Genomic DNA, 27,728 nt, shown 5'->3' on the forward strand with positions numbered 1-27,728 from the left:
GAGAATTTCATCATTTGCTGTGTCGTGCTAGGTGTGACGCCACAGTAATTTCGTTTGTGGTACCTTTTAGTTGAACACTTTGCTGTCACCAAAATGCACCATATAGAATCACAAAGATACACGTTAACTTATGATCATACTCTAGCCTAAAAATGTAAGTCAATATTACGAATAATGGTAGAATTTTACAGCAAGAACTCGCAAAACCTATACCATGTGACCGCCCTCAACCAATCACAATATTGTATTACTGAAATAAAAGATTTCTTGTACTGCTGGTCCGCCATTGCCGTTGATCGGAAGCTCAAGGGTGTATATGAAATCCGAAATTTGGAATGGACACTAAGAGCCATCCGTCGATGCAAGGCTATCAGCAGCCAGTTAAGAACACTGTTGAAGGGTATTAAACGAAAATTTTACTTGTATGATTTAGTTTAGAATCGATAAACTAGATAAAATCAGAGGGCGGGAAGAGCAGTCGGACGACAGTTCCATTGTTTGTCCATTTTGCCTGGAAGAACGCTGTCTTAAAATTCACCTGTTTCCTGAAAAGTACCCATTATATGTAAGAAATTCTTATAAAGTTGACGTCTTTAGTAGTTGTAGACTATTTTGGTATATAATTTGTAGTACGTATAGGTAGAGTAGGCCTGTAATTCGAAGTTTAAATTTTGTTATTTTAGGTAGCATAACTAGGCCACCCAATGGCTAGGTGTTAGCGATCGATACAAGCGGTCTGTGTGTGGACATGTGGGTTTGCCCGTGTGTGATTGTTGCTTGTGAATCGCTAGCCTCGATAGTGTACCCTCATACCAGCTATCCTCTTTGTTAATGTACCTTGTCGATTTTAGGTTATACTATCCAAATAATGTTACTTGGCATAGGCCTATACAAAATAATATTCATTCATGATTTAATTTTGTGTTTTTGTGATAATTTTAGAGTGGTGGAGGATTTGGCTAATTTGTTTGGCAATAATCAATGACAACAATATTTATTATTGCTCATTTATACTTCGCCGCAAATAACCTAATAATTATCCAAACCCAAAAAGTGTTTGGCTTGATTTGAAATTGGTTGAATTTAAGGATGGTAAAATTAATTTGTAATTTTGGTATTCCTGTAATATGTAAGCATGTTCAGTGTTGAGTGATGGTTAAACTGTCTGGTCATGTTGTAGTATAGTTTTCTAATAATGCCATTTTTGAGGATGGTGGTATCTGTTAAACTTTGACTTCCCTTTGGCCATTAATGTGAACAGAATACTGAAACATATTAATATTAACTTAGTGTTGTTTATTTGGTTGCAGGTGCCAAGCTGTGAAAATCAATCTTTATAAAAATATTTTATTTTTGGTAGTGAAAATTCTAAATTGGATAATCCAACACTTGGCTAGTTACTAAAACTACGACGGTAATTGGAATCAGTGGCGTGTCTACTGTAGGTGGTCCGTGGGTGTGGGGTTACCGCAGGACAGACTTAAGTTCTGCTCAATGCTTGTTTTGTCTCGGCGATTCTGTAAAGCAGTAACGCTATTCTTAGCCTCCATATACTGTAGTATATGTGCTGATTGATGCTGGTTTCCTGGATATTTCTGTTGTTTATTGTTTGTGGGAAAATATGTTGTATTTTTGCAAAACTTGATTTGAGACTGGATACATCGTCGTTAAACTAGTTGTGACTTAAACTAGCGGTTGGATATGCTGTTTTAATCAATAATTGTAATAAATTGGTAATTTGATTTTAATAATAATCCTGATACAGTAGCTGTAGAAAACTGGGTGGCCGGTGGTAAACTCTAAATAAAAAGAGTGGATTGTAAGGATGGTCAAGTACAAGGTGGTTAATAAAGGGGGGTGGAGGGCCATGAAATTAGCTTTAAAATGGGTTTAACAATTCAAGGCTGGGTGGCCCTGCCCACTATAACGACATCCCTGATAATAATTTTTAAATTGACATTATCTGTCAATGTTTGGGGAAAAACACAGGCCAGGAATTTCATTTAAAATTAATGAACTATCAGTAGATGTCCGTTTAGGTTCGGTGTGCCTAAACCTTGGCCATCTTTGCAGTCGTGATGGAATGGGTGGGAAGAGGAATAAAAGTAGAGTTATTGATTATTATAACTATTTTTTAGTATTTATGTTAATTATGTCCTAACGGCCTTTCCGAGCCAAAACAACATAACTGACATTTTTGTCGATTTTGAGGTAATACAGTATCATTTGGGAGTATATTAAACACGTCTGAATTACCTGTAAAACTTTCAGGTCTCAATAATGAGTCGTTTCGGAGATAGCATCACCTATCTTTAAGCACAAAACTTAAAATCCAGTGATTTCTGTGGCAGAACAATGTAACTAAAAGATTACATGGCAAAACAATGTATCCTCGATGAAGATACGTTGTTTTGCCACGGAATGCTATTCAAAAAAGGTCTAGAGCCGATGAAGTTTCGCAAGGCAAAATCAAATGGTTATTGGTGTTTTTATATCAATAATCTTAAACAGCAATGTATGAACAGGCTAGGTAAATGCATATGATTGCCATAAACGTGATAAATTCCAAAAATATGTCGCACTTGCAACAATACAGAGCATGACATGTTTCTGTGGCAAAACAACGTACAGTATCTGTAATTATTGCTAATAACTTTGCAATAAACAAATGGTTGTAATTAAAATTTTACATATAATCACAATGTCTATAGTTATACAATCCTGCAAAATTTTTAAAGGCTATGACAATTTATTGTGAAGTTTCGAACATGCAAACTTTAACTCTATTTTTCTCCAAATGTGAAAATTTCAAGTTATGTTTTTTTGCCACGGAATGGCCGCTACTTGTTCTGTTTTTATAACAGCCCTAATGTTGCAACTACACCTATGTTAACCTATAATGTAATGCAATTTTCATGTGGAATTTGATAAATGATTTAATAGTTGTTATTGTTTGACCAAATTATTTTCCTAATCGAAAGATTATTTTGCTTTTAATGATTTTATTCACATCCAATATAACTTGTAACTGATGGCAAACAAAGCATTAAAACAGGAAATTTTAAATTACTATTTTTATTGAGACACCAACTTTTCATTATATAGAGTACAGTAATGCACCTCATCATAGGTGTGTAAAATAAGCTAGTTTTGAAAATACTAAAATCCTCTCATGTTTTATTGATCCAGTCGGAACAGTTGATTTTACACCAATTGAATTTGAATAGAAATATATTTTTGATGTTAAATTTTTCACAAAAATTCTTATTCCTATAGAGTACAAGCTTCCGAAAAAACACTGACAGGAGATGCACCTGTGAACGGGGTCAAGGCAGTTAGTCAAGCTGATGCAGCAGCTGCAGCTGCAGCAGCCGCGACCGCTGCAGTGGTAGCAAAAAACAACAAAACTAGAAAGCCACTTAACGCACCAGCAATGATGGAGGCAGTAGATGTAAGTTTGAGAAGAGGCTATATCATTTAGACACTTGTTCACTATTTTAAATCATCATTTGATTTAATTTACATAGATTTCTGTATCCAAAAATGTGTAGCTTGGTGGTTGTGATACCCTCCTTTTTCTATCCAAGAATCTTTGGTTTCATATTGCAAAATGCCACTGCCAGTTTGTTCCCCATCGGGCCTGGAAAAACAATGTTTGTGCCTCCAACCATGGAAGTTGTCTTGATAAAATGCCTCCACCACCAAATGTTATGTACACTATATACTGGTTATATAGGTTTAATCCCCATGATAATAGTTTCCCCACCCCTCTCCCTGCCAATTTCTAAAACACAAAAGTAGAGCATTTATGTACTACTTGGTAAGATATCTTTGAAAAAACAATATAAAACTGCATATACCCTAGACATTGTAGCCATTGTATATTGTACAAATGTAATTTAATAATGTGAGTTATAAATTCGAGCTTGAATATAATAAATTATTAAAATAGCACTTCACATTACAATAACATTTTAAAAATACACAGTAGAGCAAATAGTAATGTTTGTATTTCATTAATAATCAACTTATAAATTACTTTAAAATTTTTCAGTTATATATATATATACACACACAGGTATATTTGTATCCTTTATCTTTCATATTTTGTTATCCTACAGGCAAAGAAGGCCCAGTCACCTGTCCAAAAGAGGCACACAGGACGGATTACAAATCAACTCATGTATCTCAAGAATGTAGTCATGAAGAGCGTATGGAAACACCAATTTGCCTGGCCTTTCCATCAACCTGTTGATCCAAAGAAACTTGGAATTCCAGTAAGTTGAAATAATGGCTTTAAATTTATGGAAATGTGATGACACACACAATGTGGGAAGGTTACATTTAGAGAGTCTGGTCTCCAAATGCTCAACACTAGAAATGTGCTGTAAAAATGTCATTTGTGATATGAAAAAAGTACTTGCATCGAGATTTAAAATATTTTTTCTACGTGGCTAATTTTCAGATCAAATCTTGAATATCTGAATGATTTCTACCTATTTTTCAGGATTATTTTGATATCATTAAAAATCCAATGGATCTTGGCACAATAAAAAAGAGACTTGAAACAAACTACTACTACAGCGCAAAAGCCTGCATCTCGGATTTCAATCTGATGTTTACGAACTGTTATGTATATAATAAACCGGGAGAGGTATGTAGAGAAAGCTCCAGAGTTCTGTATTATGTTGTGGCTCTATCTCTTATATCTTCATTCATTGTACTTTCCTGTGATGCTTCCTTACCTACACTGCACTGAGTGATGACAGACTTTTTTTCCTGAGGAAAGTTTGAAATGGCATTCACATAAAGTGATTGATTGATTGATGTCACTAAAAGTATAAAATATAATCAAACAAAAAGTGTAATCATTTGTACTATTTGATTTTTATTCTTGGCAGTTTTTCAATTTGCATTTGCATTAGAAATAAAAACAACTAGAAAAAGAATGTCATTGTCGTAATAATTGGGTATCTGACTATTTTTAATTCCTGTAGGATGTTGTGTTAATGGCGCAGGCATTAGAGAAACTGTTTTTAACTAAGGTGGCCCAAATGCCTCAGGAAGAAATTGAGCTTGCACCTCCAACTAAACCAGGTGCTGGTGAGGATGGCAAAAAATCTAAAAAAGGACCTGTACAAAGAGGTGAGAACAACTGGCAAAACATTGCATTAGATTTGCTATTAATGTAATTGATAATGTTGCATGCTCAATTTACTAGTACAGTGCTAGATGCTAGATTTTTATTTTGTTGGTATACAAATATTGACTGCTTATGAGGAGAACGGGGAAATTTATAGCCCTGAGGTGATTTTGAGGCCATAGTCCACTATCTTCCCGACAGCCTGAGGGACTTTATAAGGGTACGGATTCCACATCACCAATGGGGCTATAGATTTCACCGTTCCTTGAATCTAGAGCAGTCAATTGATTTACAGTTAAACTTGCCCAAGTCGACTTTGCTTAACTCTTAATTTCTAAGTCGCTCTTATTTTACATCCCAAATTGTTGTGTTTTGCATTAATTAATGATCTGTAAGTCTAATTTTTTTAAGTCAAACAATTTTTCAATGCCATTTTTAATTTGACTTCAACTTTATATAACTCATACACAGATTCAAAAGTATTGAAAAGAGTACCCACCAAGTTGGCCTAGGCCTACTCGCTTAGCCATGATCAACTATACTTGCTGACCTGTAGCAAGGTCAACGGGCCAATCTCTCTCATTGTAGAGGTCGCATTCCCTGTTACCATTTCTGCCTGTAATAAATTACACAGTGACGTTGAATGTGAGGCCTAGAGATTACATCGCGATAACTGAAAAAATGTAATGTAATTTAATGTAATAGTACTTTTTTCCCCGTGAATTTATGAACTATGTTTAAACCTACGTCATAGGGGTGATGGTTGAAGTTATTACCTGCTTTATTTTTTACCAACAACTGTAGTTGGTAAAGAAATATATGTTTACTTGTAGGTGAATCTTGCATTACACATCAATAAGCCTTTTATTTATTTATTTTAGCGAAATTAACAGCAGCAATGAATACACCATTACAACTTCAAGATCCAGTTTCAACAACACCAGTCGATGCTGCCGAACCAATTAATTTTACACCAAATGCAATGCCCGATGCAGTACAACCTGCTTTGAACAAACCAGGACTTGCTGCAGCTCCACTACAACAGTTAGTTCAACCGCAAGCTGGAGCAGTATTACCCTCCGCAGCACAGCAAACTCAGGCTAAGGTAAATAAATTTATTAGTTTGATCATCTTAATGTTCTAATTACCTCATTGGGCAAGGATGTTAGTCCATTTTGGGCAGTGAAGCAGATCTATAATCAATGTAGGTAACAGTAATCCATCCCATGTTAATCACAGTCACTACTATCAATTGTGGAGATGACTGTTTCATGCCATGGAAACAAATTAAAATACAAGATTAACATATAAATGTGTGTTCAGATTCTTCTACAGAAATAAAGTATAAGTATGCATTCTCAGCTTTATTTAACTGTCTATTGTATTTCTACTGTATAGGTTAAATCAAAAGGTATAAAAAGGAAGGCCGACACAACAACGCCCACTACAGAAGGAACAACATCTCCCACAGAACTAATGATTGTTGAAAAGCCACCAAAGATAATGTCACGGAGAGAAAGTGTACGGGAAAAAAAACCTGTTAAACGTGATCTACCAGACACCGCTCAGCATTCAAAAGGAAAGAAAGCCAAACTTCCTGAACAATTACGTTACTGCAATAATATCCTCAAAGAACTTACATCAAAAAAGCATGCTGTAAGTTGGAATTTTGTATTCAATAGAATTATTCGCTCTTGTGGAAACCTGGAAACGTATAAAAGTAGCTTTTCTATGGCAATAAAATTGCAGTGACACAACAGGCAGATTAAAACTACATTTGATGCTGTATAGTCAATTTGGTGCATCATGAATAATTTATCTACAAATTATGTGTAATTATAGGCAACAGTGATTTTGCAATTTATTTTATAAGATGTACAATACAATGTCTCTATGCATAAACAAAATAACTGCTAATATTTTGCAGGTAATTTGGAAATTAACTGTATTGTATATTTTCTGTTCTGCAGGCATATGCATGGCCTTTTCACAAACCAGTTGATGTGGATGCATTGGGCTTACATGATTATTATGACATCATTAAGAAACCTATGGATCTTGGATCAATTAAGGTTAGTTGTATATTAACCTCTTATATATTTCAGATAGATTTATTTAGCAATGTCAGTAAATGTACAGCTGCTCTTTATAAACGATCCCTACTCTTTCCAGCTATGGTTGTGACATAGTCTAGGTATTCAACTTCTTTAAGCTGGTGGCCAGTTACAATCTGTTCAGAACAGTGGCGGGCTTAGGTTTTGATAGGAGTAGGTAGTCGTGTTTCTATTAACAGAAAAAATTCTGTAAGTACTAAAAATCGGCCGCAAAAATGATATATTTTTGAGGATTGTTGTGTGGTCTAGATCAAAATCTTTGGCGGTCTGTAGTTGGGTGTGGGGGTGGTTGAATACGGGGGTCTATAGTGTTAACCTGTTGCGATACTGTGATGTACGAATGCAAATAGACATTGACAGACTTTGCCATAGAAGTTGACTAATGTTGTTCATGAATGACATTACAGATTAAAAACATTTTTATTTTTGCTTCTTTTAGACAAAAATGGAGAAAAGAGATTACAAAAGTGCTAATGCATTTGCTAGTGATGTACGAGTAATGTTTACAAATTGTTACAAATATAATCCTCCTGACCACGATGTTGTTGCCATGGCCAAGAAATTACAGGCAAGTTTATTTTTAAGGTTTTTAAGAAAATTAAATATATTTAAATTGGTTTATTATGAAAAATATTATATGATTTTTGGTATAAAGAATTGTCAATATTTTGGTGTTAAGATATGAGGTATGAATAGTAAACATTCTTACATTAGTGAGGCTAGGTAAACTTATATATAACAGAGACATTTCTTCCTAAAGTAGTTTATTTTATTGACATTTTAGGAGGTTTTTGAATTAAAATTTGCAAAAATGCCAGATGAGTTACTAGACAGTGATCCTGAGGAGAAAGAATCAACACCAGGCACTGCAGGTACAGAGAGAATTAGTCACACTGGTAGTAGTGATTCGTCGGAAAGTAGTACGGATGCAGACAGTGAGACAGAAAGAGAATTGAGATTAGCAAATTTGCAAGCGCAGGTAAGAAAATTGACTACATCATATATTGATAATTATAAATAGTTATCATATTTATCAGTATAAGATTCAATTTTTTTTTAAATGTATAAATTTACTAAATTTTATAGTAATTATAATGGTTTATATACTTTTCTGAAATAAGATACATAGATAATAAGGTGTTTTCTGTGATTTTAAATTTGTATGTTTTCCTTTTGTGGCTTTCGTCCTATCAACTGGATGGTTCACCTTTTTTAAGAGTGACATTAAACATTTTTGTAATTATAACTCAAGTGTGACATGGTTAGTCACTGATGTATGTATTAGATGCTTTTTTGTACAGTTTGGGCAAAATAGTCATGTTAGCATACCCTTTCATGTTGTGTGTAATGTACCATAAAACAACTGTCAGAAAATAATGAAATATAATTCTATAATAGTTTATCAATTGTAACATGATGATCTCATGCGTGTCAACTGAGCCTTTCCAGCATCTATCTTTGATTTCTATCTCCGGTGTTTTACCGTTGATGGAACCTTGATATTCTTGCTTGGATTTGGTGCAGGATCTAAAACTTTGATCTGATTACAAAATACAGAATTATTTAACTTCGTATAAAAGGGTATTTGGTTGGACAAGAATGGGTTTTGATTAAAATATTTCTGGCTCTAAGAAATAATAGAGGTATTTTGAAAAGGGCATAGAATATTATGATAGATTCACTATGCACATTGCCTTTCAAATTTTACTGACACCTTAATTAAATACTCCCTAATATTATGACAAAACTTAAACTTGCTTGATTTTGCACTACTCGTCCTATTGCACAAAATTTTCTGTTGAGCAAAGAAGGATACAGATAACCTTTTGTGTGTGTGTGTTCATAATTGAATTATTAAATTTGGTTTAATTTGTTGTTGTTAGCTTAAGGCAGTTCAAGAGGAGTTACAAACATTCACATCCACACCAGGACAATCCATACCATCGGTCTCAGGAAGCAAGCCAAAAAAAAAGAAAGATAAAGATTCAAAGGAACATAAGAAAAAGAAAAAGAAGGATAAAAACAAGAAGGAACAGAAATTGGAAGAACAGAGGAAGGAAGAGCAAAAGCATAGAGAAGAGCTGGCTCTTCTTGAAAAGAAAAGGGATGAAGAACGAGCAAAAGAAGCAAAAGAAAAGAAGGCAAAGCAATCAAAGAAAGATAGTAAATCTACAAGAAAGCCAAAAGCAAACACAAAGTATGCCCAGTTGTCTCTTTATATTTTTACATAATTATAAAGCTTTTTGTATAGTATAGAATATCATACAAAGATATGCATGGATTTTAATCTATTATCATTGTTGTAATCGCCACTGTCAATAATACAGTTGACTTCTATGCCATATCTACAGATTTAAAATGAGAACACAAAATTTATGTTGTCTCGGTGTTGTAAGATCTAAAATCATATGGTTGTATGTTCTACTTTGTATATCCTATATGAATTTCACCTTGTCATTTCCTTCCAGGACAAATAAGTCAAAGAAACCCCCTGCTGGTACGTCAACGTCAACAGCTGTTGGATATGAAAGCGAAGATGATGACACAGCAAAACCTATGTCATATGATGAGAAAAGACAATTGAGTTTAGATATAAATAAATTACCCGGTAAGATATTCCTTGGTTTTCTAGAATTACCTCATTGGGCAAGGATGTTAGCCCGTTTCTGGGCAATGAAGCAGGTCTATAATCAATGTAGGTAACAGTAATCCATCCCATGTTAATCACAGTCACTACTGTTAATTGTGGAGATGACTGTTTCATGCCATGGGAACAGTTTGAAAATGAGTAAATTGGAAGAAGTAATATATTATATATATATATATTTTTTTTTTTTAGCGTTTTCCATAATACCATGAAGCATAAGTCCAATTGTTAAAAATAGAAAATTGCTGCCAATTTATCCTGATTTTCAAATGTTTGGCCAAAAACTTCTTTATTGTTTGGCCTAATGTACTGTATCTATATTGATTTAATTGCTTGCACATTTTTAATGTATCTGATTCGTTCATTCACCAGGTGATAAACTGGGACGTGTTGTACATATTATTCAATCCAGAGAACCATCGCTAAAAGATTCCAACCCTGATGAAATTGAGATCGACTTTGAGACACTGAAGCCCTCCACTCTGCGGCAACTTGAACGATATGTAATGTCGTGTTTGCGGAAAAAACCAAGAAAACCTTACTGTAAGCTGTAGCAATTAATTTTTGCTTGCATTTATAAGCATGTCTTTATGTAGAAATTTGCTGCCTGCCGATAATGATTTTTATTTTTTTTTTTTTGGCTTTAATCCCACCTGCCGCTGCCTTGACATCACATGATAAAGTTATTAATTAAAAAAGATGTGGAAGCGGTTGGCGCAACGGTTGTAGCTCTAATTCTCAACCTAGAGGTCAGGGGTTCGAAACACGTGCTGTGCAACTCGCTTGTGTCCTTAGACATTTTACCTGTGTGTGTGTCTCTCTACCCAGGAGTATAAATGAGTACCAGCTGGGAAAGGAAAACAGATTTGCTGTGTGGGAGGAGTGGTGAACCCCCTGCAGCCTTGCACAGTCTGACCCAAATGCCAAGGAAACAGAGACTGGCACTGTGGCCTGTGAGCCCAGAACTTCAGGTTTCGACATTTACTATACCTAAAAATGTAATTATAATGTATTGAAAATGCAATTTTTTAGATATCATTGATTTTTATTTTATAGCCTCTAAAAATAAGACTGGAAAGTCGAAAGAAGATTTAGACAAGGAGAGGAAAAAGGAACTTGAGAAGCGACTAGAAGACGTTAGTGGACAGCTAGATCTAAACTATTCAAATAAGAAACAATCAAAGAAAGGTAAGTTCTTCATTTTCCAGGTAGTTATGACTATCTAAGGTAATTTTTAAATTGATTGAATATTTAAATAGTGTAACTATTGGTAGGTTGGATTGAAGGGCACATAAAGTGTCGCTATTTGAGGACCTCTGTGTAAAATGGAATAATTAAAATTGTTCACATTTTAGTTATGTATTCATTTATCAAGTAAATTTACATACATGTGTACTGCACTGACAATTGTTGTATACACATTTAGAAACTTAATTCTTCCATGTAACACATGGTTCTTACCAGAACTGCATTAGCCTTCATTGTATAATGCTACATAATAAGATATACTATGTAGTTAAGTGGAAACATCCTATTCTGTTTACAGCAAGTGTCAACCTTTCCACAATTCTTTTGTGATTATTTTCTGTGGTTTGTTCGTATTTTGGCAAATCTCAGATATTTTTCACAGAAACCTTGAAAGTGCGGGCAAAGCTTAACGGCAGCCTCCGGAGGAAAATTTTCCGCCTTTTTCCACCATTTTTTAAATATTAAAAAATCTATCGCATTAACCGCTCACAAGTTTTTCCTAAAACATGCTTTTTTGTTTCTTAGAAAAATCAGTTGTACAACATATCAATAAATTTTTTCCTCTGGAGCCTGACTTTAATACTGAGAAGTGGAGTTGTTGTTTGGAATATATTGGAAAAAGCCACTGTAAACTAAAACAAATAACACTTGTTATTCAGAACGACAGTTTCAACCTCATTTAAATAATCTGTACTTTTTTTGTATTTTAGCAGCAACACAAGAGGCTGTCGACAACATTACTGGCCCAAGGAGACTAAGTGCCAGCAGTAGTAGCTCATCTGATAGCGGTAGTGGGAGCAGTAGTAGCAGTGGCTCATCCTCATCAGACAGTAGTGATTCAGAAACAGGTGAATGATCAATTATCCAGTACTACTACTACTCCAAATCTCATTGCTCATTGGTAAAAGTATTGCATAAAAACCATACAAATGCCTTGTGTACACTAAATCATGCACAAACATGATATTAAGAAGATAAAATACCACAGTTCTGTAATTATAATATGCCCATGTTTAATAAAAAAAATAATAATAATATGAAGATTTGAAGCTAAACATTTCTAGATCTAATTGTCTAAACTGGTACTCGCAGTGGCAGACCCTATTAATATTGTTTATTTTTAAATAATCCTTTTGCCAATAATGATTGGTGTGCAGGATAAGTGAAATTTGTGACCAAAGAAAAACAATTATCAATTGAAGATGTAAACCTTTGTCACCAATCTATTACCATAAACTTGTAGGTTTAAAAAAATGTAAATGAATTCTAAAGTGTGATTAAATGTGAATTTGGAAGGAAAATGTTGAAGATAACACAAAAATAGACATCATAAAAACAAAGTTCCTCATCCATTTGCTCATTAATCATGCAGGGTTTCAGTTATAGTTATCATCAGTAAAAAAATTAACTTGCTTAGCTTTGTACTAATGAAAATTGCAGTGTTTATTTTTTTATTTATTTTTTTTTTCAATTTTCATTTCTGTTAACGATTATAATTGACATAATAAGCATGAATAATAGCCAAACACTTCCAATTCATATAATGTTCAAGTGTGCAGACTCAAATGATGCATAAGTGTGCATCACACAAAACTAAGTGTATATTTTGGTTAGGCTGTTTGCTTAGGTTGGGCCAAGCCCAGGTAGATGTTTGTGATCTTTCCTTGTCGCTGAAGAGGCCCAAGGGAGAGGCATGTGTGCTCAGATCCGTGTTGGGTTAAGCTTGTCCGTCGTCAAGCATACCGGCTAAGCAGGAAATCTCGACCACTGTACATACCTGTCTGAAGACTGAAATCAAAATTTGTTCTGCAGGATGGGAGACATCCAGCCGTCTACATTCATTTCACACTTCTTGTCTTCAAAACTTTATGATGTTTTGTATTTCTTTGAAGAACTTCCATCAATTTTTGCATAGTTTGATAAACATGATTATTTTGTGTGAGAAGGAGTTGAGTAAGTGTTTTCAATAATGGGTTTAGATTAATTTCAGGCTGATTGTGGTGGTCAACTCCCTAGGTCTGAAACAAAATGTTTGTGCGTGCCAAAGTGGTTGACAAAAGAAAGGTACAATCTTGTTAATAATGGCTGACAGTTTGCGGGCTGAAGCCTGCCCTCATGGTTCTGAGAAACACATGCACTCTTTTGTTTTGAAATTTATAACTATTTTTTGTGTAAAATGTTGTAATGTGATTTTTACATTTTCGATATCATTGATATCTTGTTATTGGTCATATTGGTTAATGTTATTTAGTTGAATATATATAAATATATACATTTCATAGGCAGGGTGGGTACATGAACGCCTTTAATTCATGACTTAAGATTCTGATGAAGATAGCGTTTTTTCATTGTAAATAAGTAAATTGTGCCTGCGTGTTCTTCATGTGTGACCTTTAGCATAGATTTTGTTATATAGTGTAATTACTTCTTATCAGTATGATGATAGGTTCAAAAAGTCTTGGAAGTAAATTCCATGGTGCTTTTCAATTTTTAGAACAGTTTCTATAGAAATTTGGTAGCTTTTGTAAATTGTGGTTAAAGTTATTATTTTAAACTATTTGAAGGAAAGATCTTGACATGTTAATATTCCCATGCTAAACCTTTGCTATAAATTTGCATTGTTTAGTTTTTTTTCTAATTTTTATTTATTTATCCGTTTTTGTAACTTTATAAATGTATTTCACAAAATTTTGAGCACTGCTGGAGATAAGGGCACGCTCGGCCTATTGTCCAATTTGCTTATCTGTAAATACAATGTACCCAAGTGTTAAGTTTGTCTCGACTGTTGATATACAGTAGTCACGATGGTACACTACAGTCTGCTATTCAATAAAAATACTGGAGAAATCTTTCTTCAGAAGGAAAACGAAAGTCAGCTTAACTGTGTTGTAGTTTTCTTTGTCAGCCACGGGTTGGCGCACACAAACATTTCAAACTGAGTGTGATGGAGTGATGTTGTGTGTCTGTTTATGAAGTGAATGTGGTTGAAAGTCTGTATCGTACGATTCTTAATAAAACAAACTTATTAACTTTGTCTTCATGCTTTTACTTGTTTCCTTTTGAGTTGGTAGTTGGATGGCAAATGAAATATCAGATTGAATATGTTTTTTTTTTCTTTTATTATGTATACCTTTATAATTCATAAATATAACAATATGATGTATGTACACTTATTATATAATGTGTATGATGATGTATTTATAAACATTTTTAATGAAGTATACATCAATTATGAATATATATTGTGTGTATAAATATATATGGATGTTATTTACTGGAAACAATTATCAATTGTTTGCATTATATATAAACATGAAGCTATTAAAATATAGTGAAAAGTGGACTGTTAGTTATTTGCCATCCATGCATCAAAAGGTGACGAGAGTAAATCCATGAGGTCAAAAAATGACATCGCATATATTCTCGGAATTTTTAAAATCATTCATGCAACATTAAAATACTGTACACTGTATGATAAACATGGTAATTTATACCATCACTGGTCCATGAAGAACTAGATACGTCCTCTGCTATGCAAACTTTGCTCCTATTCCTCTCATCTTGCATTTTCCTGTTCCCTAACCTTCATTAAAAGTTATCCCAGAGTCCTGATGAATAGACATTTTCTGGAGTGCCAATCAAAGCTTAACAACTGACCAATGAGAACAACGCTAGGAATACACACGCACACCACACGTCTCACAAACGTGTTCGCGTATGTTTTAACACTGTTGCCTTGTGGGACCTTAGCAACAATATCCAAGGGGCGGAGCTTAGTGTAAAGGTCACCTCAAAAGCATTTGAAACATGGCAAATACTATCTGGAAATAATTTACAGCCCTTTTTGAGTCAGCTGTGTGGCTGTATGAGCTGCCCATATGAATTTTAATGGCATTTTCCCCCTGTCCAGACTTCTCAAATTATTAAAATTGGTTAGTAACCTGGTCTATAAATATTCGGTAGTGCAGTAAATACTAAATTTATGTAGCACCAACTAATTTGTCTTGGGTGCAGGAAAATAACAGTTGTGGAATTTCAAAAAACTGGCCACTTTTTCTTAGTTTCACAATAATTTATCAGTAATCTGACAAATATGAGGGACAATGTAACCAAACATCCTGATGGAAAAGTCATTTGTTCCAGACATTAGACCTATTTATTTTTTAGTCTAAGGCACAGGTGGGCAAAGTTCGGCCGGACAGATTTTTTTGCGGCCCGCGAAAAGGAATTAAAAACCCTATGTGTGCGGCCCGCCAAACATCTTTGGATGGAAAACACCTTGTTTTTACGGCTCTACACCGATCATCTGTAAAAAGTAATATAAAAACTGAGAATGAAGTGGTATAAATGCAGTGCATGAAGTTTTTGGAAGCACACTGGAAACATCAAAGTTTGGGTGCGGCCCTCAGTGTTAAATCCCAACCGATTGTTATGCCTACCTCTGGTCTAGGCCTTTTGTCCATTTTCGTATGTCCGTAATTAGGCAAAATTTCTTTAGCAACTACGGAAATTCTGTAGTACTTGAGAAGTGTGCCCTGACGGACAGCTCTGAACCCCCCTTGTCTGATGCCACGACAAGATCATTGAATCAAAGTAATAATTTGCCTATCCAAATAACGTAATTTTAATTGCCAATCCCTAATATTATGGTCTAAAAGCAAAATTTTGGCCATACCAATAATCCATAAAACTCTACCATGAACCCTGCCAATGATTTTTTTTCCCGGGGCCCTGGCTGAGTCTCTAGTCGGCCCCTTAGTTTGGACCCCCTATCTTGGCAAACGAGCTTTTTTAAGATACAATAACTGGTTTAAATGTATGATACAATACGATAAATGATGCAGATGGAGGGTATACAACAAAATGTAGAACTCACACCCACACAGCATGGAAACAGAAAAATGAAATGAAACAATTGAGAAAAATGCATAAAAGGTAAATCCGGTAGGCATTGAAAGTACTGAATTTTTTTTCATGGTGAACTAGTACATGTACATACTGTAAGTATATACACATTAATTTACAATAACAGACCTTCAAGAGTCTACTGTACCATGGTATATGCACATTTGGCATGATAAGGCAGATCATTCCATACTTTTGGACCTGAAGACAACACAGTTTTAACTCTATTTACTAGATTTAGGAAATCATATTTGTTTCTGGAAATAGTTGTTGTTTTCACGATGAGCAGTATTTTGTATACATTCAGAAATAATGGTTTAGTTGGACACAGATACAAATTGTGCGATATTGCTCTTAAGGCATGTTTTTGTAATAGAAACAATTTGTTGATATACACTTTACTGCAGTGGCGTATCTAGGGTGGGTGGGGGGTGGCCGCACGCTCCTCCAATAATTACTCATGCTACCCCAGTTATCCCCCTTCCTCAAAAAAAATTCATTTGAAAGTAGTTAAAAATCACCTTATTTTGCGAGTAAGCACCCCTCAACTTATTAATGGGGCCCCCCAACTTTAGCTTTGTGCTTCCCCACCCATCAGCAAACCCATTTCAAGACTACTAGATATGCCACCTCTCATTACGTATGATAGTGTGTAATTATTGCTATACAACTTCCAGTTGATAGCTAGAAATAGTTATTGGAAGTTGTCCATATGTAATGTAATTTAGTTAGATTTATAAAGTGCTTGAGGTGTGGACAGGCAGTACCCCAAGGTAACCCACTACTGGTTTGGAGAAATGTACTGGGTTCTTTAAAGTGCAGATGAGCCAAATTATGTACATTGGGCCAACAGTTTATAGCTTTTATCCGAGAAAGCTTGTTTAACGACCAGAACCGTAGGCAAGCATGCCGTTCCAACAAGAGCCAATATTATAGTTGTACGTTGCAGCACCCCTGCCTTTACTGCTCGGCCATTTCACTGGTCAATGTGTTTAGTTAAAAAACTAAACTTAGTGGTGGTGCCAAGGGGAGAGGGGCATTTTCCCTCCGTCATACAGGCCTGAACCGTCATACAGGCCTGGACCCCCATGTCATCCTACGCACGACTAGGTCAGATAAAAATTTAAAGAATAATAATTTGCCTTTCCAACTAACGTTATTTTGATTGCCAATCCCCAATATTATGATTTAAAAGCACATTGTGGACCATAATTTAGCCGTACAAACTCTCTCTGTGAAGCTTACAAGGGAGTTTTTATTGCGGGCCGTTGACCGAGGCTTAGTCGACCTTTTGAACTGTGGCTTAATTCTATTCACCATGCAAACGGCCATAACATTCAAATTGGAAACACATGGAATTCAAACTTTTGGTTACACGAAAGCATAATGACAATTTTGATTAAGCTTGGTTCTCATACAATCGCTACACACTACCGCTGACAGCTTTCGGTGATGCTAATTGGTTGGTCGAATCGGGGAGCCTTCCTGATTGCGTCAGCAACTGCTATGCAGTACGACGATTGCACTGACAACGCTGTAGCGACAGTTTGGACCATTGTCCCACTTGCTAGATCACTGTTGTTAATTTTCAGAAACCATCACTGATGGAAGTTCAAATCACAAGTACACATAATCATATGAGGTAAAGTAGAGATAATAAATTAAATTCACTATCGATTTTTTTTTTTTTTTCAAGGGCCATCACCTAAAAAGAAATCAAAGAAGCTGACTCCAGTTAAACGGCGAAATGCTTCAAAACAGGTTAGATTTTTAGATAATTGACTAGTAATTATTTAATTTATTAATTTTGTTTATATTATTTACTTATCATTTTTCTTATCATTTTTTTGTTGTTTTATTTATTTATTGTTATTTTTTTCATTTATTTCCATTTGTAGTATGGTCAAACACATTCAACCTTCTTTCATTTCTTATGCATGAAGGCACAAAAATGGATTAAACAAAAAATACAAATTCAACAATGTACATTTGAAATAAACTGAATATCATTTTCTATGTTTTCCTTATTACACTTTCCATATTTAATCATAAAAATATCTTTACAGTACTATTAAATATTTTGAGTATTTTTTATATCAAATGTAGTGGTTTTATTCAATATATATATCTTTGCTCCCACAGCTGACTACTCAACAGAATACAACTCTTTCAGTAGGTGATTTGACATCAGGGACAGCTGTCAATCAACCAGAAAAAACTGTCACTCAACCAGCGGCACATCAACCACCAAGGGAAAAGACACGTAAGTTATAGAAGATTACCGTTTTGGTTCCTAGCATATTATAGTAGCTAGTAGGAACATTGCCATTTCCATGCTACATGTACACGTGGTCTTTGTGGGTGTGTGGATATGTGTGTGTATATGTGAGTATATTTTTAATATTCATGTACCTTCACATAACATCTTTAAACCCCTTGGCAAGTAAGCCTTCAGCAGAATTCCATACCATATATAATATGGGAATAGTAAAAAACCAAAATTTTAATGTTTCTTAATTCACTAATTTTGATTGTGCATTTACTTGTTTTGGTTTTTGTAATTTATTTATTCTGGTTTGCTTTGCTCTGGCAGATCTGCACACTGACACATTACTGATAATATTATGAATTTATTTATAATGCACATTTATCATAAACAAGGACCTGCTCAATGTGCACCATATATACAAAAGATTGATGAACAAAGAAAAAAGATAGGAGGCAGAATAATTAATGATCAGTACTGAATAACACATAAAACATAGTCACCAAGTGTGTACAAATTATAAAGATTGTGCTTATGCTATAAATTAACTTCTTCTCTTGTATCTGAATGATGAGAATGGCTGTCAATGAGTCTGCGGAGAATTGTTCTTGATGAAAGAAATTTCAAAAATTGTAACCTTTGTTTTGATCTCTTTGTAGCACCAAAACCAGCTCCAATGTCTCATCGTACTATGCCTGCCATGCCTAGCAGACCATCCAGCAAAGCCGCTCCTCTTCCTGTTAAAAACCGAACCTCCATTCCATCTGTATCATCACCTCCATATGCAGGTCCTCCAATTCCAGTCAACCCTTCAGCTCAGGCCATTCCACAATCTCCTGAAGTAACAACACCAGAACCAGTTCATCCTTCTTTGGCAATATCTCATAAAAGAGGGACTTTAGTTCATCAGCAACAACAATCAGCGATGCCTTTAACACAACATCCTTCTGCACTTAATCCACCTTCACTACTGCCGTCTGCATTACAGCCACCTGTAACGCAGCCACCTGTATCACAACCACCTGTGTTGCCATATCAGGCTCCTACAATACAAAATTATTTACCTGCAAGTCAACTTCCAATACCTGTTACACAACACCATACATCTGAGCATACAATGAGGCAACCACAGGTATCTACTTCCCAACATGGTAACCTGCTTGCACAGTCAGGACCGAGTCATATGCGGACAAGACAGAACTCGGGACCAAAACCAGTCTTACCCGTGTCGCCGGTGCTTCGTCCAGACTTGCCCATGCAATCAACACTCAACCAACCCAAAGTTAACCACATCCAACATCAGCCACCACCTCATCCTGTCCAACAAACCTCAACTCCAGTGCAGCCTTCTGCAGTAAATAAACGGCAATATCCAGGTACGAGTAAGCCACCTGTGTCTCAGCGGAGAGCAACGCCTCCAAGGAACAGACAGCAATCACCAATCTCGGCCCAGATCTCATCGGAAGATAGTCTTATGTCGTCACCAGAGAGCCCTGTCATACATCACAATAATTCCCACCAGAAAGCGCAGCTGCCGCATGCCACTCAACCAGTCACTCCTACCCAACCACAAGCAGTTCAAAAGACTCAGGTGCGATCTATGTCAGGTTCCTCGCTTGCACCTCCGCCAGAAAAAAAGCAACGGATGGTACCGGACAGATCCAAAGAACCATCGCCAGTAAAATTCACAATAGGAGATGTTGATGTAACAAAATCACAGCCAAGAACTATACCTCAAGTGCAAGAGGATACAAACAATAAAACTGGTAAGTGTAACCAGCAGTTGCTCCAGAAATTTGCCAATAAGTAGTTCCGACATGTCCAACAAAGGAGTCCGAAAACTAAAGGGCCTCGGTTGGATTCACGGAATAAAAAATCCCTGTAGTGTTTACAGGGAGAGTTATTATGTTTTAGTATGGTTCAAATTGTGCTTTTTAATTTATCTTTGCCATTGTCAACAGCATCTGTGCCTAATATCGGCATGCGTTGTAGAAAGCAAACGATTATGTTTTTAAGTTATGTTCTATATAAATTTCATTAGTAATGATTATTGATTGTTATAATAAAAATGGATATGTTCTGATATTGTCCACATTAATAGTATCATCATCATTGTCATATTAATTATCATCAATCATTAACCATCTTTAACAACCTCATCGCATTTAACATTTGTCTTCTAGTCCTAATCATGATAATTATTATCATCATAGGTTTTATCATTACCTCTTTCATCATCCATCGTAACATCATAATACCAAAACCGCCTTTGTCACCATCTTCGTCACTTTTAATTGTAGTTCACATAACCATCTCCACCTTTTCTTTTGTAGGTACCTTGTCCACAAGTAGCAGTTCTGAAAATCTGAAGAAACTTGATACACCAGGTCAGAAAAAGGTATGGCATCCATTGAGCAACAATGCTGTGATTGTATAGGTGTAATTTTGCCCTACCTGACGTGGAAATGTACTAAATACTCTGTACATTTTAAAAACAATTCCGAACAAAATCGCAAGTTGTTCTCAAGTGGGACTCGAACCCACGATGTCTAGATCACTAGCCTGGCATCATACCTCTAGACCACAGAGCTTGCGCCTGATGGCCAGGGTTGAATTTGAGTCCAAGTAAGCAGCAGGTACTGCAGTGTTGATAGTAATTGTTATTGTTGTGGTGGAATAGACAATAACTAGATTTTACGTCAGGAGAAACGTGTATAGATGTAATTTTGCCCTACCTGATGTGGAAATGTACTGAATACTCATTGTCGTGGTGGAATAGACAATGACTGGATTGTTTCAAATGTATACAGACCTATAGTTGTGTTTTGAATTGTACTCCACAAATCTCAGCCGATACCTCGCACAACTCGAGTAACGTCTCGTATCTATTGTCGTGACGTCATGGCTCGCTGGTTCACACTTGCGATGTCTCGAACTTGTGATCAAATAACACGCTGGCTCGCACTTTGGCAACACTCTTTGGCAGTCAACTCGCCCCTAGAAAACCCGCCCTTGGAAACTTGCCCCATAAAAAAATGTACACTTCCTAGACCATGCAGTCNNCAGTCTTCAAAATAAAAATTGTAACCTTTGGTAATCAACTACATTTTCCACATACATAGACATTTTTGAAACTTTATTAAAAAAAACCTAAACCATAATTCACCACTATAGACACTTTTTGACAAAAAAGAAAAATTACGACTTTGTTACCCAATGAGAAGTGTTCTAATATAGACAATGGGTTGTGTCTCATATTATTTGTTATATTTTTATTATTCATTATTTTCACTTGACTCGCATATTTTGTTTGAAGAACATTTATATGCAGTTGTACTTCGCAGCACTTAACTTGCAATTTCTAGTCTACATCATTTTTATATGTGGCAACATTTTCTAGCTTATCAACATTTGCTAATTGTTTTATTTTACAGGATGTTCGCATCCCTAATGTCAACTCTTGGTCTAACCTGGCTACAACCTTGAATTCAAAGAACACAGTCAAGACCTCATCATCTAAAGCAAGTTTCGAAATGTTCAAGAAGCAAGCTATTGAAAAGAAAGAAAGAGTAAGTTTTTAAAAAGCCATAGCTTATCGATAGCTTAACAAATATATTATTGCCGTCCACGCAGGACACTATTCCTCAATAAGAAGCGTTACAAATTTTTCCAATTACATCTGTTCACTTGTTTTTGCCCATAGAGACTTGTATTTTCGCAGTATAAATACATAACCTTTAACCTTTAAGTACTTAACATTATAAATACTGTGTCCCTTAGTATGTAACGTAATAGACACTAGACTATAATAGGTAACAAAAACTTAAAACCATCACACTATTAGCTATATTCCTCCGTAGGTTGCGAAGCAAATACTTAACACCATCCACATCAGCCGGTTTCTCAATAGGTAGCTTAACACATACTGCCGTAATTTGGAAAAAGGCATTATCTCCACTTTTTGAGATTTTTGGATTTTTGTTTCTATGGCATCCTATAGATGTAATCTATCATGTGAATTGATCATATACCCCCAAAAATGTCCAGAAATATGAAATAAATATTATATTTACGCATTAACTCCAATCCATGAATGCAGAATAATTTGGAAGAAGGCATTATCTCCACCAAACAATATCCACATCAGCCGGTTTCTCAATAGGTAGCTTAACACATACTTAATGATGTCAATGCTGGACTATGCTGATTTATAAGTAGCATAACTATTACACGTACCAGACAAAGTCCACACCAGACTATGTCCCTCAAAGTTAGCATAAGATACTAGAAGCAGTCCATGTCAAACTATGTTCTTGTGTGTACTTCTGCACAATTATTCCACATTAGTTCTGCTCAAATGTTATCTTTCCTGCCAAGGTCTTAGAGCAGGGGTGGACCCCCACTCCCTCCCTCTCTTTTGCCATTAAATTTTGAAATTTCAATACATATATTGAAATTAGCGCTACTGTAGAGTGATGCTCCTGTGCTTAAGTTCAAAGTAAGCGCAAGCATTCTAAGTGTTCCTAATATAAAATGATTTTCTTTTCCATTTTTAGCAAAAACAGTTTATTTATCAGGAAGAATTACGGAAGCAACAGAAGCAACAAGCAGAACGAGATCGAATTCGGCAGGAGAGGGAAAAATTAAGGTGAGTTATGTAAACAAACTTTTTTTTGTATTGAATAATATAATCTCATACATACTAAAAATGTTTAATGTGTTCCCATGTAACCTGGACAGAGTTGACAGTTGAGTTAATATTTGCAGAAAATCTGTAATTTATGTTGTCAGGTCTGAAATTAACAAATTTAATATTATTGCTGATATGTTCATTAACTATCTATACCTAAAATGTACAACTTCATTACATTTATATTACATGACTTCCCTATCTATTAACAAACATGTTTTAAGTAATGAATGGTGTGTGGGGGAATGGAGTGGGGTACCAATTTGTGCTTAAAAGAATAATATATATTAAATGTAGTAAGTAGTAGGATATTATCTATAAATATGTTTGTTTAACTGTTGAGGAAAATGCATGGTTTTTTTTTGTTGTCCCCCAGAGAAAAAGAAGAGGAGGAAGCCTTTGATAGGGCTCGTAAATCACAGCAAGATAGCATGCAGCGTCAACAATCAATAAAAGAAAGGGAACGTCTAAGAGAACAAGAAAGGAGGAAACGTGAAGCTATGGCCGGTAACATCGACATGAATGCGCAAATGGAAGTCATGAAAGATTTTGAACAGATGTTTTGATGTGAAATAATATTTATTGGCGGATTAAATACTACAAGGCTGAAACAATTTTCAACTTTCTTTCCAAGCAAATCCTATTGACTACAAGATACATGTGAATTTACTGAAAAGGTGCTCTGTTTTACTGATGCTCTGTGGAAGAATTTTCGGAGTAGGGGTGCTTCCCCAGACCCTGTCATGACATTGTCGTATGATAGAAAAGTCTTTCGTGAAGGTGCTGACAAGAAACCTGATATGAGGAGAAAAAGAATTGCAGTTGTTATTTCAGATGGCTATGTATTATATTTATATAAGACATTGGTTTACTGTTTAAATTAGTTAATTTAACAATGAGCTAAATATATAATTTATAGAGAGAGAGAAGAATTGTTTATGTGTACAAACATCCAAATAAACGCATATTTGCATGTACTGACACGTAGGCAGATGATAGCAGTCTGGGTTATGTGGAATAAACAAGCTTAAACTAAAGAAATTGCTGTTCCAAAAGGCATTGTTTTTGAAAATAGTAATACTATATATGAATCCCTATAATTGGAATGAGGTTAGCAAACATGTAACCATGTAGTCACATACTGAGTGGTGATCCACTTTAAGGTATATTTTTTTGTGCTTGGAACTATACACATGATGAATCAACAACAGCTATAAAAGTTAGTCAAACTCTATTTTCATTTGCTTCAGATCCAGTTATCTAATTTCTACTTGTGTGTTTAATTAAATAGTTATTAAAAACTGTACAAAAATGATATCTTTAAAGTTCCATTCGCATAAAAGTCAACCAATTAATTCAATATGCACAATCATATCATTTTAGGTATCATTTAATAGATAATGATTTTGTATAAACTATTTATTAGGCAAAGGAACAAGATAATTATTCATTATTGAGCAAAATTATGTGTGTTGATGATATAGAACATAATACAATTTAATTTTTGTACATGTATTAATATTGATAGAATCTTAATATTATTTATATTCATATTTCTAAATTTTGTCTTGCACTAATGTGTACACCACTCGTGTTAACAATGTGTATAAAAATATACAATGGTATCTGATAGCGCTGCCAATTTTAATGTACAGTCTTATAATTTTCCTCCTGATTTTTTCAAACATACTGTTAAACCATCCTAATAATTTCCATGAAACACTGAAAAAATGATTCAATATTTATTTTCTATACAATTAAACTTAGTTTCATCACCTTGATTGCTGGCCAACACAATTCCTAACCTCCACACTCTCCAATATTCTCCATTATTTTAACAATAATTTTAAATATGTTTTTAAACTTCATTTTTTGCTAAAATGTTTTGTTTTTCCAAATTTTTGTAACCTGAAAGAAAATAAGATATAATTAAAAACTGAATAAAAAAAACATGTGTAAAAAAAAAAGAAAATCGAAAAAAAAAAAATGAAAAAGACTTGTTGTTTTTCTTGTTCTCATTATGTAGTTGATTGATTATTATTGTTAATGTTTGTGTAAAGAATACAAGAATGAATAGAGACATTTAATGTCACAAAGAGGTATACTGTACAGTCTTTTAATTGTCACATATAAATTATAGTCCTCTTAAAGTTAAAAAAAATTTCCCATGGGAATTTTTTAAAAATATGATTCATATTTCTGTTATATTTATATAACATTTCCTTTCTAAAAAAAAAATAAAAAAATAAATTTCTAATATACTCTTCATTTAAAAAACAAAAAGGTTTATTTCATATAATAAAATTTAAATGACGGTACACAGAATTTCATCCCTACGTATTAATTGCAATTTTGTATAATACAAGAAAAATGCTCCTAGATTAATAAGTAAATTTGTATGTTTTCATGGTAGTACCATATTATGCTAGCATTTTATATAAAAATAAAACTTTTATTTAGTTATTTGGCTCTAAAATGTCTTGTATACAATTTCAAGATACTTTTTGTTTATCAATTAAAATCAATTCAAGTAACATTGCTTAGATTCAAATACAACTGTCACATTAAAAGAAGATGTGTAAAAGTAAGCGTAAATTACTGGGAAAGACAAACATCCAAGAAAGAGGGAAAAACAATAAATGTATTTATTTTAACAATCGAGATGTTTTTAATGAAAATAAACTTGGAAGTGGTGTCTTATCAAATGGGAACAAGATGATAGCAAGCATTAAAATATAATATCTTGTGGGTGTTTACAATTAGACGACATAGTTGGTGATGCGACATTTTATTAGAAATATTGTCTTGCAGTTATTGACATTGTCTTGTCTATTGTAATACCATAGGTAGTGTAGAATATATACAGTGGTGGATGTTAATAATCATTGAGCCATTGTAAAGTAGTTTCACAATGTTACAGATATAGCAATTTCTTCTTCAGTGTGTTTCTACTTCCCCCTAATAGTTTCATTATTGTTTCTGTTTTATATAATTGTTTTCACATATTTGTACTGCACTCAAAATTTCTGTCTCATTTATTTTAAGTGTATTAAGCGTTGGGTGATAATACTAATTATTACCGTATTAATAGCCCGCTTGTACATATTTATAACTCACTGATTTTCTGTCATGTTAATGCCTTTGGTTAAAAGCTGTTGTATAGTCTTGTGTTAAATTTGGAGTAATACTAGTAGTGTTAGATCGAGAAAAAAAGAGTTGAAAAGAAGGAACATGAACAAGCTGTAAAGTGCCAGTCTTCAATTGAAAGGTTTGGGGTTCGAGTCTGGCCACTCATTTCATTTTTGTCTTTAGATTGGATTAGTCTAGCTTTGATTAATGCAATGTTCCATTGTTTACAAACTTTATACAAATTTGTAATCAATTCTCTTTAAGTTGTACCTTTAAGTATATCAGTAGTAATTTATTGCAATGTATTAATTGGATTATTGATCAAAATTAATTCAGCATAATGTATTTTTTTTTTTTGGCTGTCTGTGTATTCACTAACAATAAGTTAATACTGTAACTTCGTACCATAACATTGTGATTTTTAAGTGAAAGGTAGTTTTTCCAAAATTCCTTGGATACACAGGTCGTAATATGCATTTTTTAAAATTTGGGTTTTATTAATCATTTGAAGCAATTTATTTTCTACAGTTAGGAGTGTCATGCCTTCTCCAAAGACAGGTCTTCTGTGCTTCTCTTTAGTTCTACATAAGGCTTGTTTGCCTTCAGATTATCTATCGCTGCCTTCAGATCATCTATCGCCCCGTTCCATGCACTTTGCCTTCTCCATTTCATTCATATTTCATTATTCTCTCAAAAATTCTAATTCCCTTTAAGATATGACCAATTTTTTCTTATAACTCACTTTTCTTCTGTATGTGATTGTACTTTCTCATATCTTCCTCTTTTCCCAGATCGCTTTCTGCATTCAATTCTCCACCCCCACATCTCATAAAACTACTTTATTATTTTAGTAGTTGTCCATTCCATTTGTTTTGTCTTTGCTCTATTTCGACTATTCTATACCCAGGTCTCAATAGTAAAATATTTCAGTTTCAATTACAGGCACTGATAACAATTAAAAATAAATTTATTTTGTGGTTAGCGCAGTGCAGCAGTGTGACTAATGATGTTACAAGCTTTGTTTTATAAGTTAAATTTAAAAGCAATATCAATAGTTAAAAGAATTTTTTTTTAAGGTTTGTTTACAGTAGTTGATATTAGTAAAGTAGTTGAAAAGTTCTCTTTTGTTTATACAGTACAACTCCTTATGAGAGAACATTGTATACTGGGGTTGGATTTCCTGGTAGAATTGTATTAAACTATTTTCGTACCAAATAAAAAAAGAAGATAAGAAAATATAAAAAAAAAAATATAAAAGTGTATGCCACTGTAGACCCTTCCCCCCACCCCCATATTCTTGTTAGTAGGTCACCTTGCTTGTTGTAAATAGCATAGGTCCTTAGAAATGTCATGTGATTGTTTTCTGTTTTGTGATTTTTGTCCAACCAGCATTGAAGTGGGTGTGGCTCCCACCATAACAGATTACAAAATACAACAATATTCTTTAAGGTTTTTTTTTTTAGGCAATATGGTATACATCAACAATGGAAGTTTGAAATTCAAGAAAGTTGTCTATAATATTTACAATAAAATACTTCTCAACATGTATGAATGAATTTTTCTTGTTGCTGTTATAAAATGTTTGC

General features: G+C 34.3%; 1 protein-coding gene and 1 non-coding gene across 4 annotated transcripts; both read left to right on the forward strand.

The window, feature by feature from the left end:
* Positions 1-27,694, forward strand: LOC117107766 (bromodomain-containing protein 3-like). Of its 3 annotated transcripts, none has more exons than XM_033249553.1 (22): positions 1-154; positions 3,277-3,451; positions 4,122-4,277; positions 4,508-4,654; positions 4,998-5,145; positions 6,025-6,248; positions 6,542-6,799; positions 7,114-7,215; positions 7,697-7,825; positions 8,042-8,236; positions 9,141-9,454; positions 9,726-9,865; positions 10,277-10,447; positions 10,961-11,092; positions 11,863-12,000; positions 17,754-17,818; positions 18,200-18,320; positions 18,983-20,089; positions 20,657-20,721; positions 21,758-21,892; positions 22,880-22,971; positions 23,390-27,694. In XM_033249553.1, the coding sequence occupies exons 2-22, from the start codon at positions 3,434-3,436 to the stop codon at positions 23,577-23,579; spliced, it is 4,047 nt and encodes a 1,348-aa protein (XP_033105444.1). In that variant the 5' UTR covers positions 1-154; positions 3,277-3,433; the 3' UTR covers positions 23,580-27,694. The 3 variants fall into 3 exon arrangements, with proteins under 3 accessions (XP_033105444.1, XP_033105429.1, XP_033105436.1); XM_033249538.1 differs by lacking the exon at positions 1-154 and adding an exon at positions 256-400; XM_033249545.1 differs by lacking the exon at positions 1-154 and adding an exon at positions 270-565.
* LOC117108085 lies at positions 8,666-8,805 on the forward strand. The gene has a single exon (XR_004445323.1). It is a non-coding gene; the product is annotated as a small nucleolar RNA SNORD10 (small nucleolar RNA).
* Positions 27,695-27,728: the final 34 nt, after the last annotated feature.

Source organism: Anneissia japonica, unplaced genomic scaffold (genome assembly GCF_011630105.1).
Source record: "Anneissia japonica isolate Jap-2015-1 unplaced genomic scaffold, ASM1163010v1 scaffold288091_len1417266_cov198, whole genome shotgun sequence".
Taxonomy (NCBI): domain Eukaryota; kingdom Metazoa; phylum Echinodermata; class Crinoidea; order Comatulida; family Comatulidae; genus Anneissia; species Anneissia japonica.

Excerpts from the sequence above, each read along its gene's own strand:
- LOC117107766 (XM_033249538.1), top strand. The coding sequence starts at position 336 with ATGGACACTAAGAGCCATCCGTCGATGCAAGGCTATCAGCAGCCAGTT. Across the intron at positions 5,146-6,024 it reads AAAAGGACCTGTACAAAGAG|CGAAATTAACAGCAGCAATG; the intron begins GTGAGAACAACT and ends TATTTATTTTAG. Across the intron at positions 9,455-9,725 it reads AAGCCAAAAGCAAACACAAA|GACAAATAAGTCAAAGAAAC; the intron begins GTATGCCCAGTT and ends ATTTCCTTCCAG.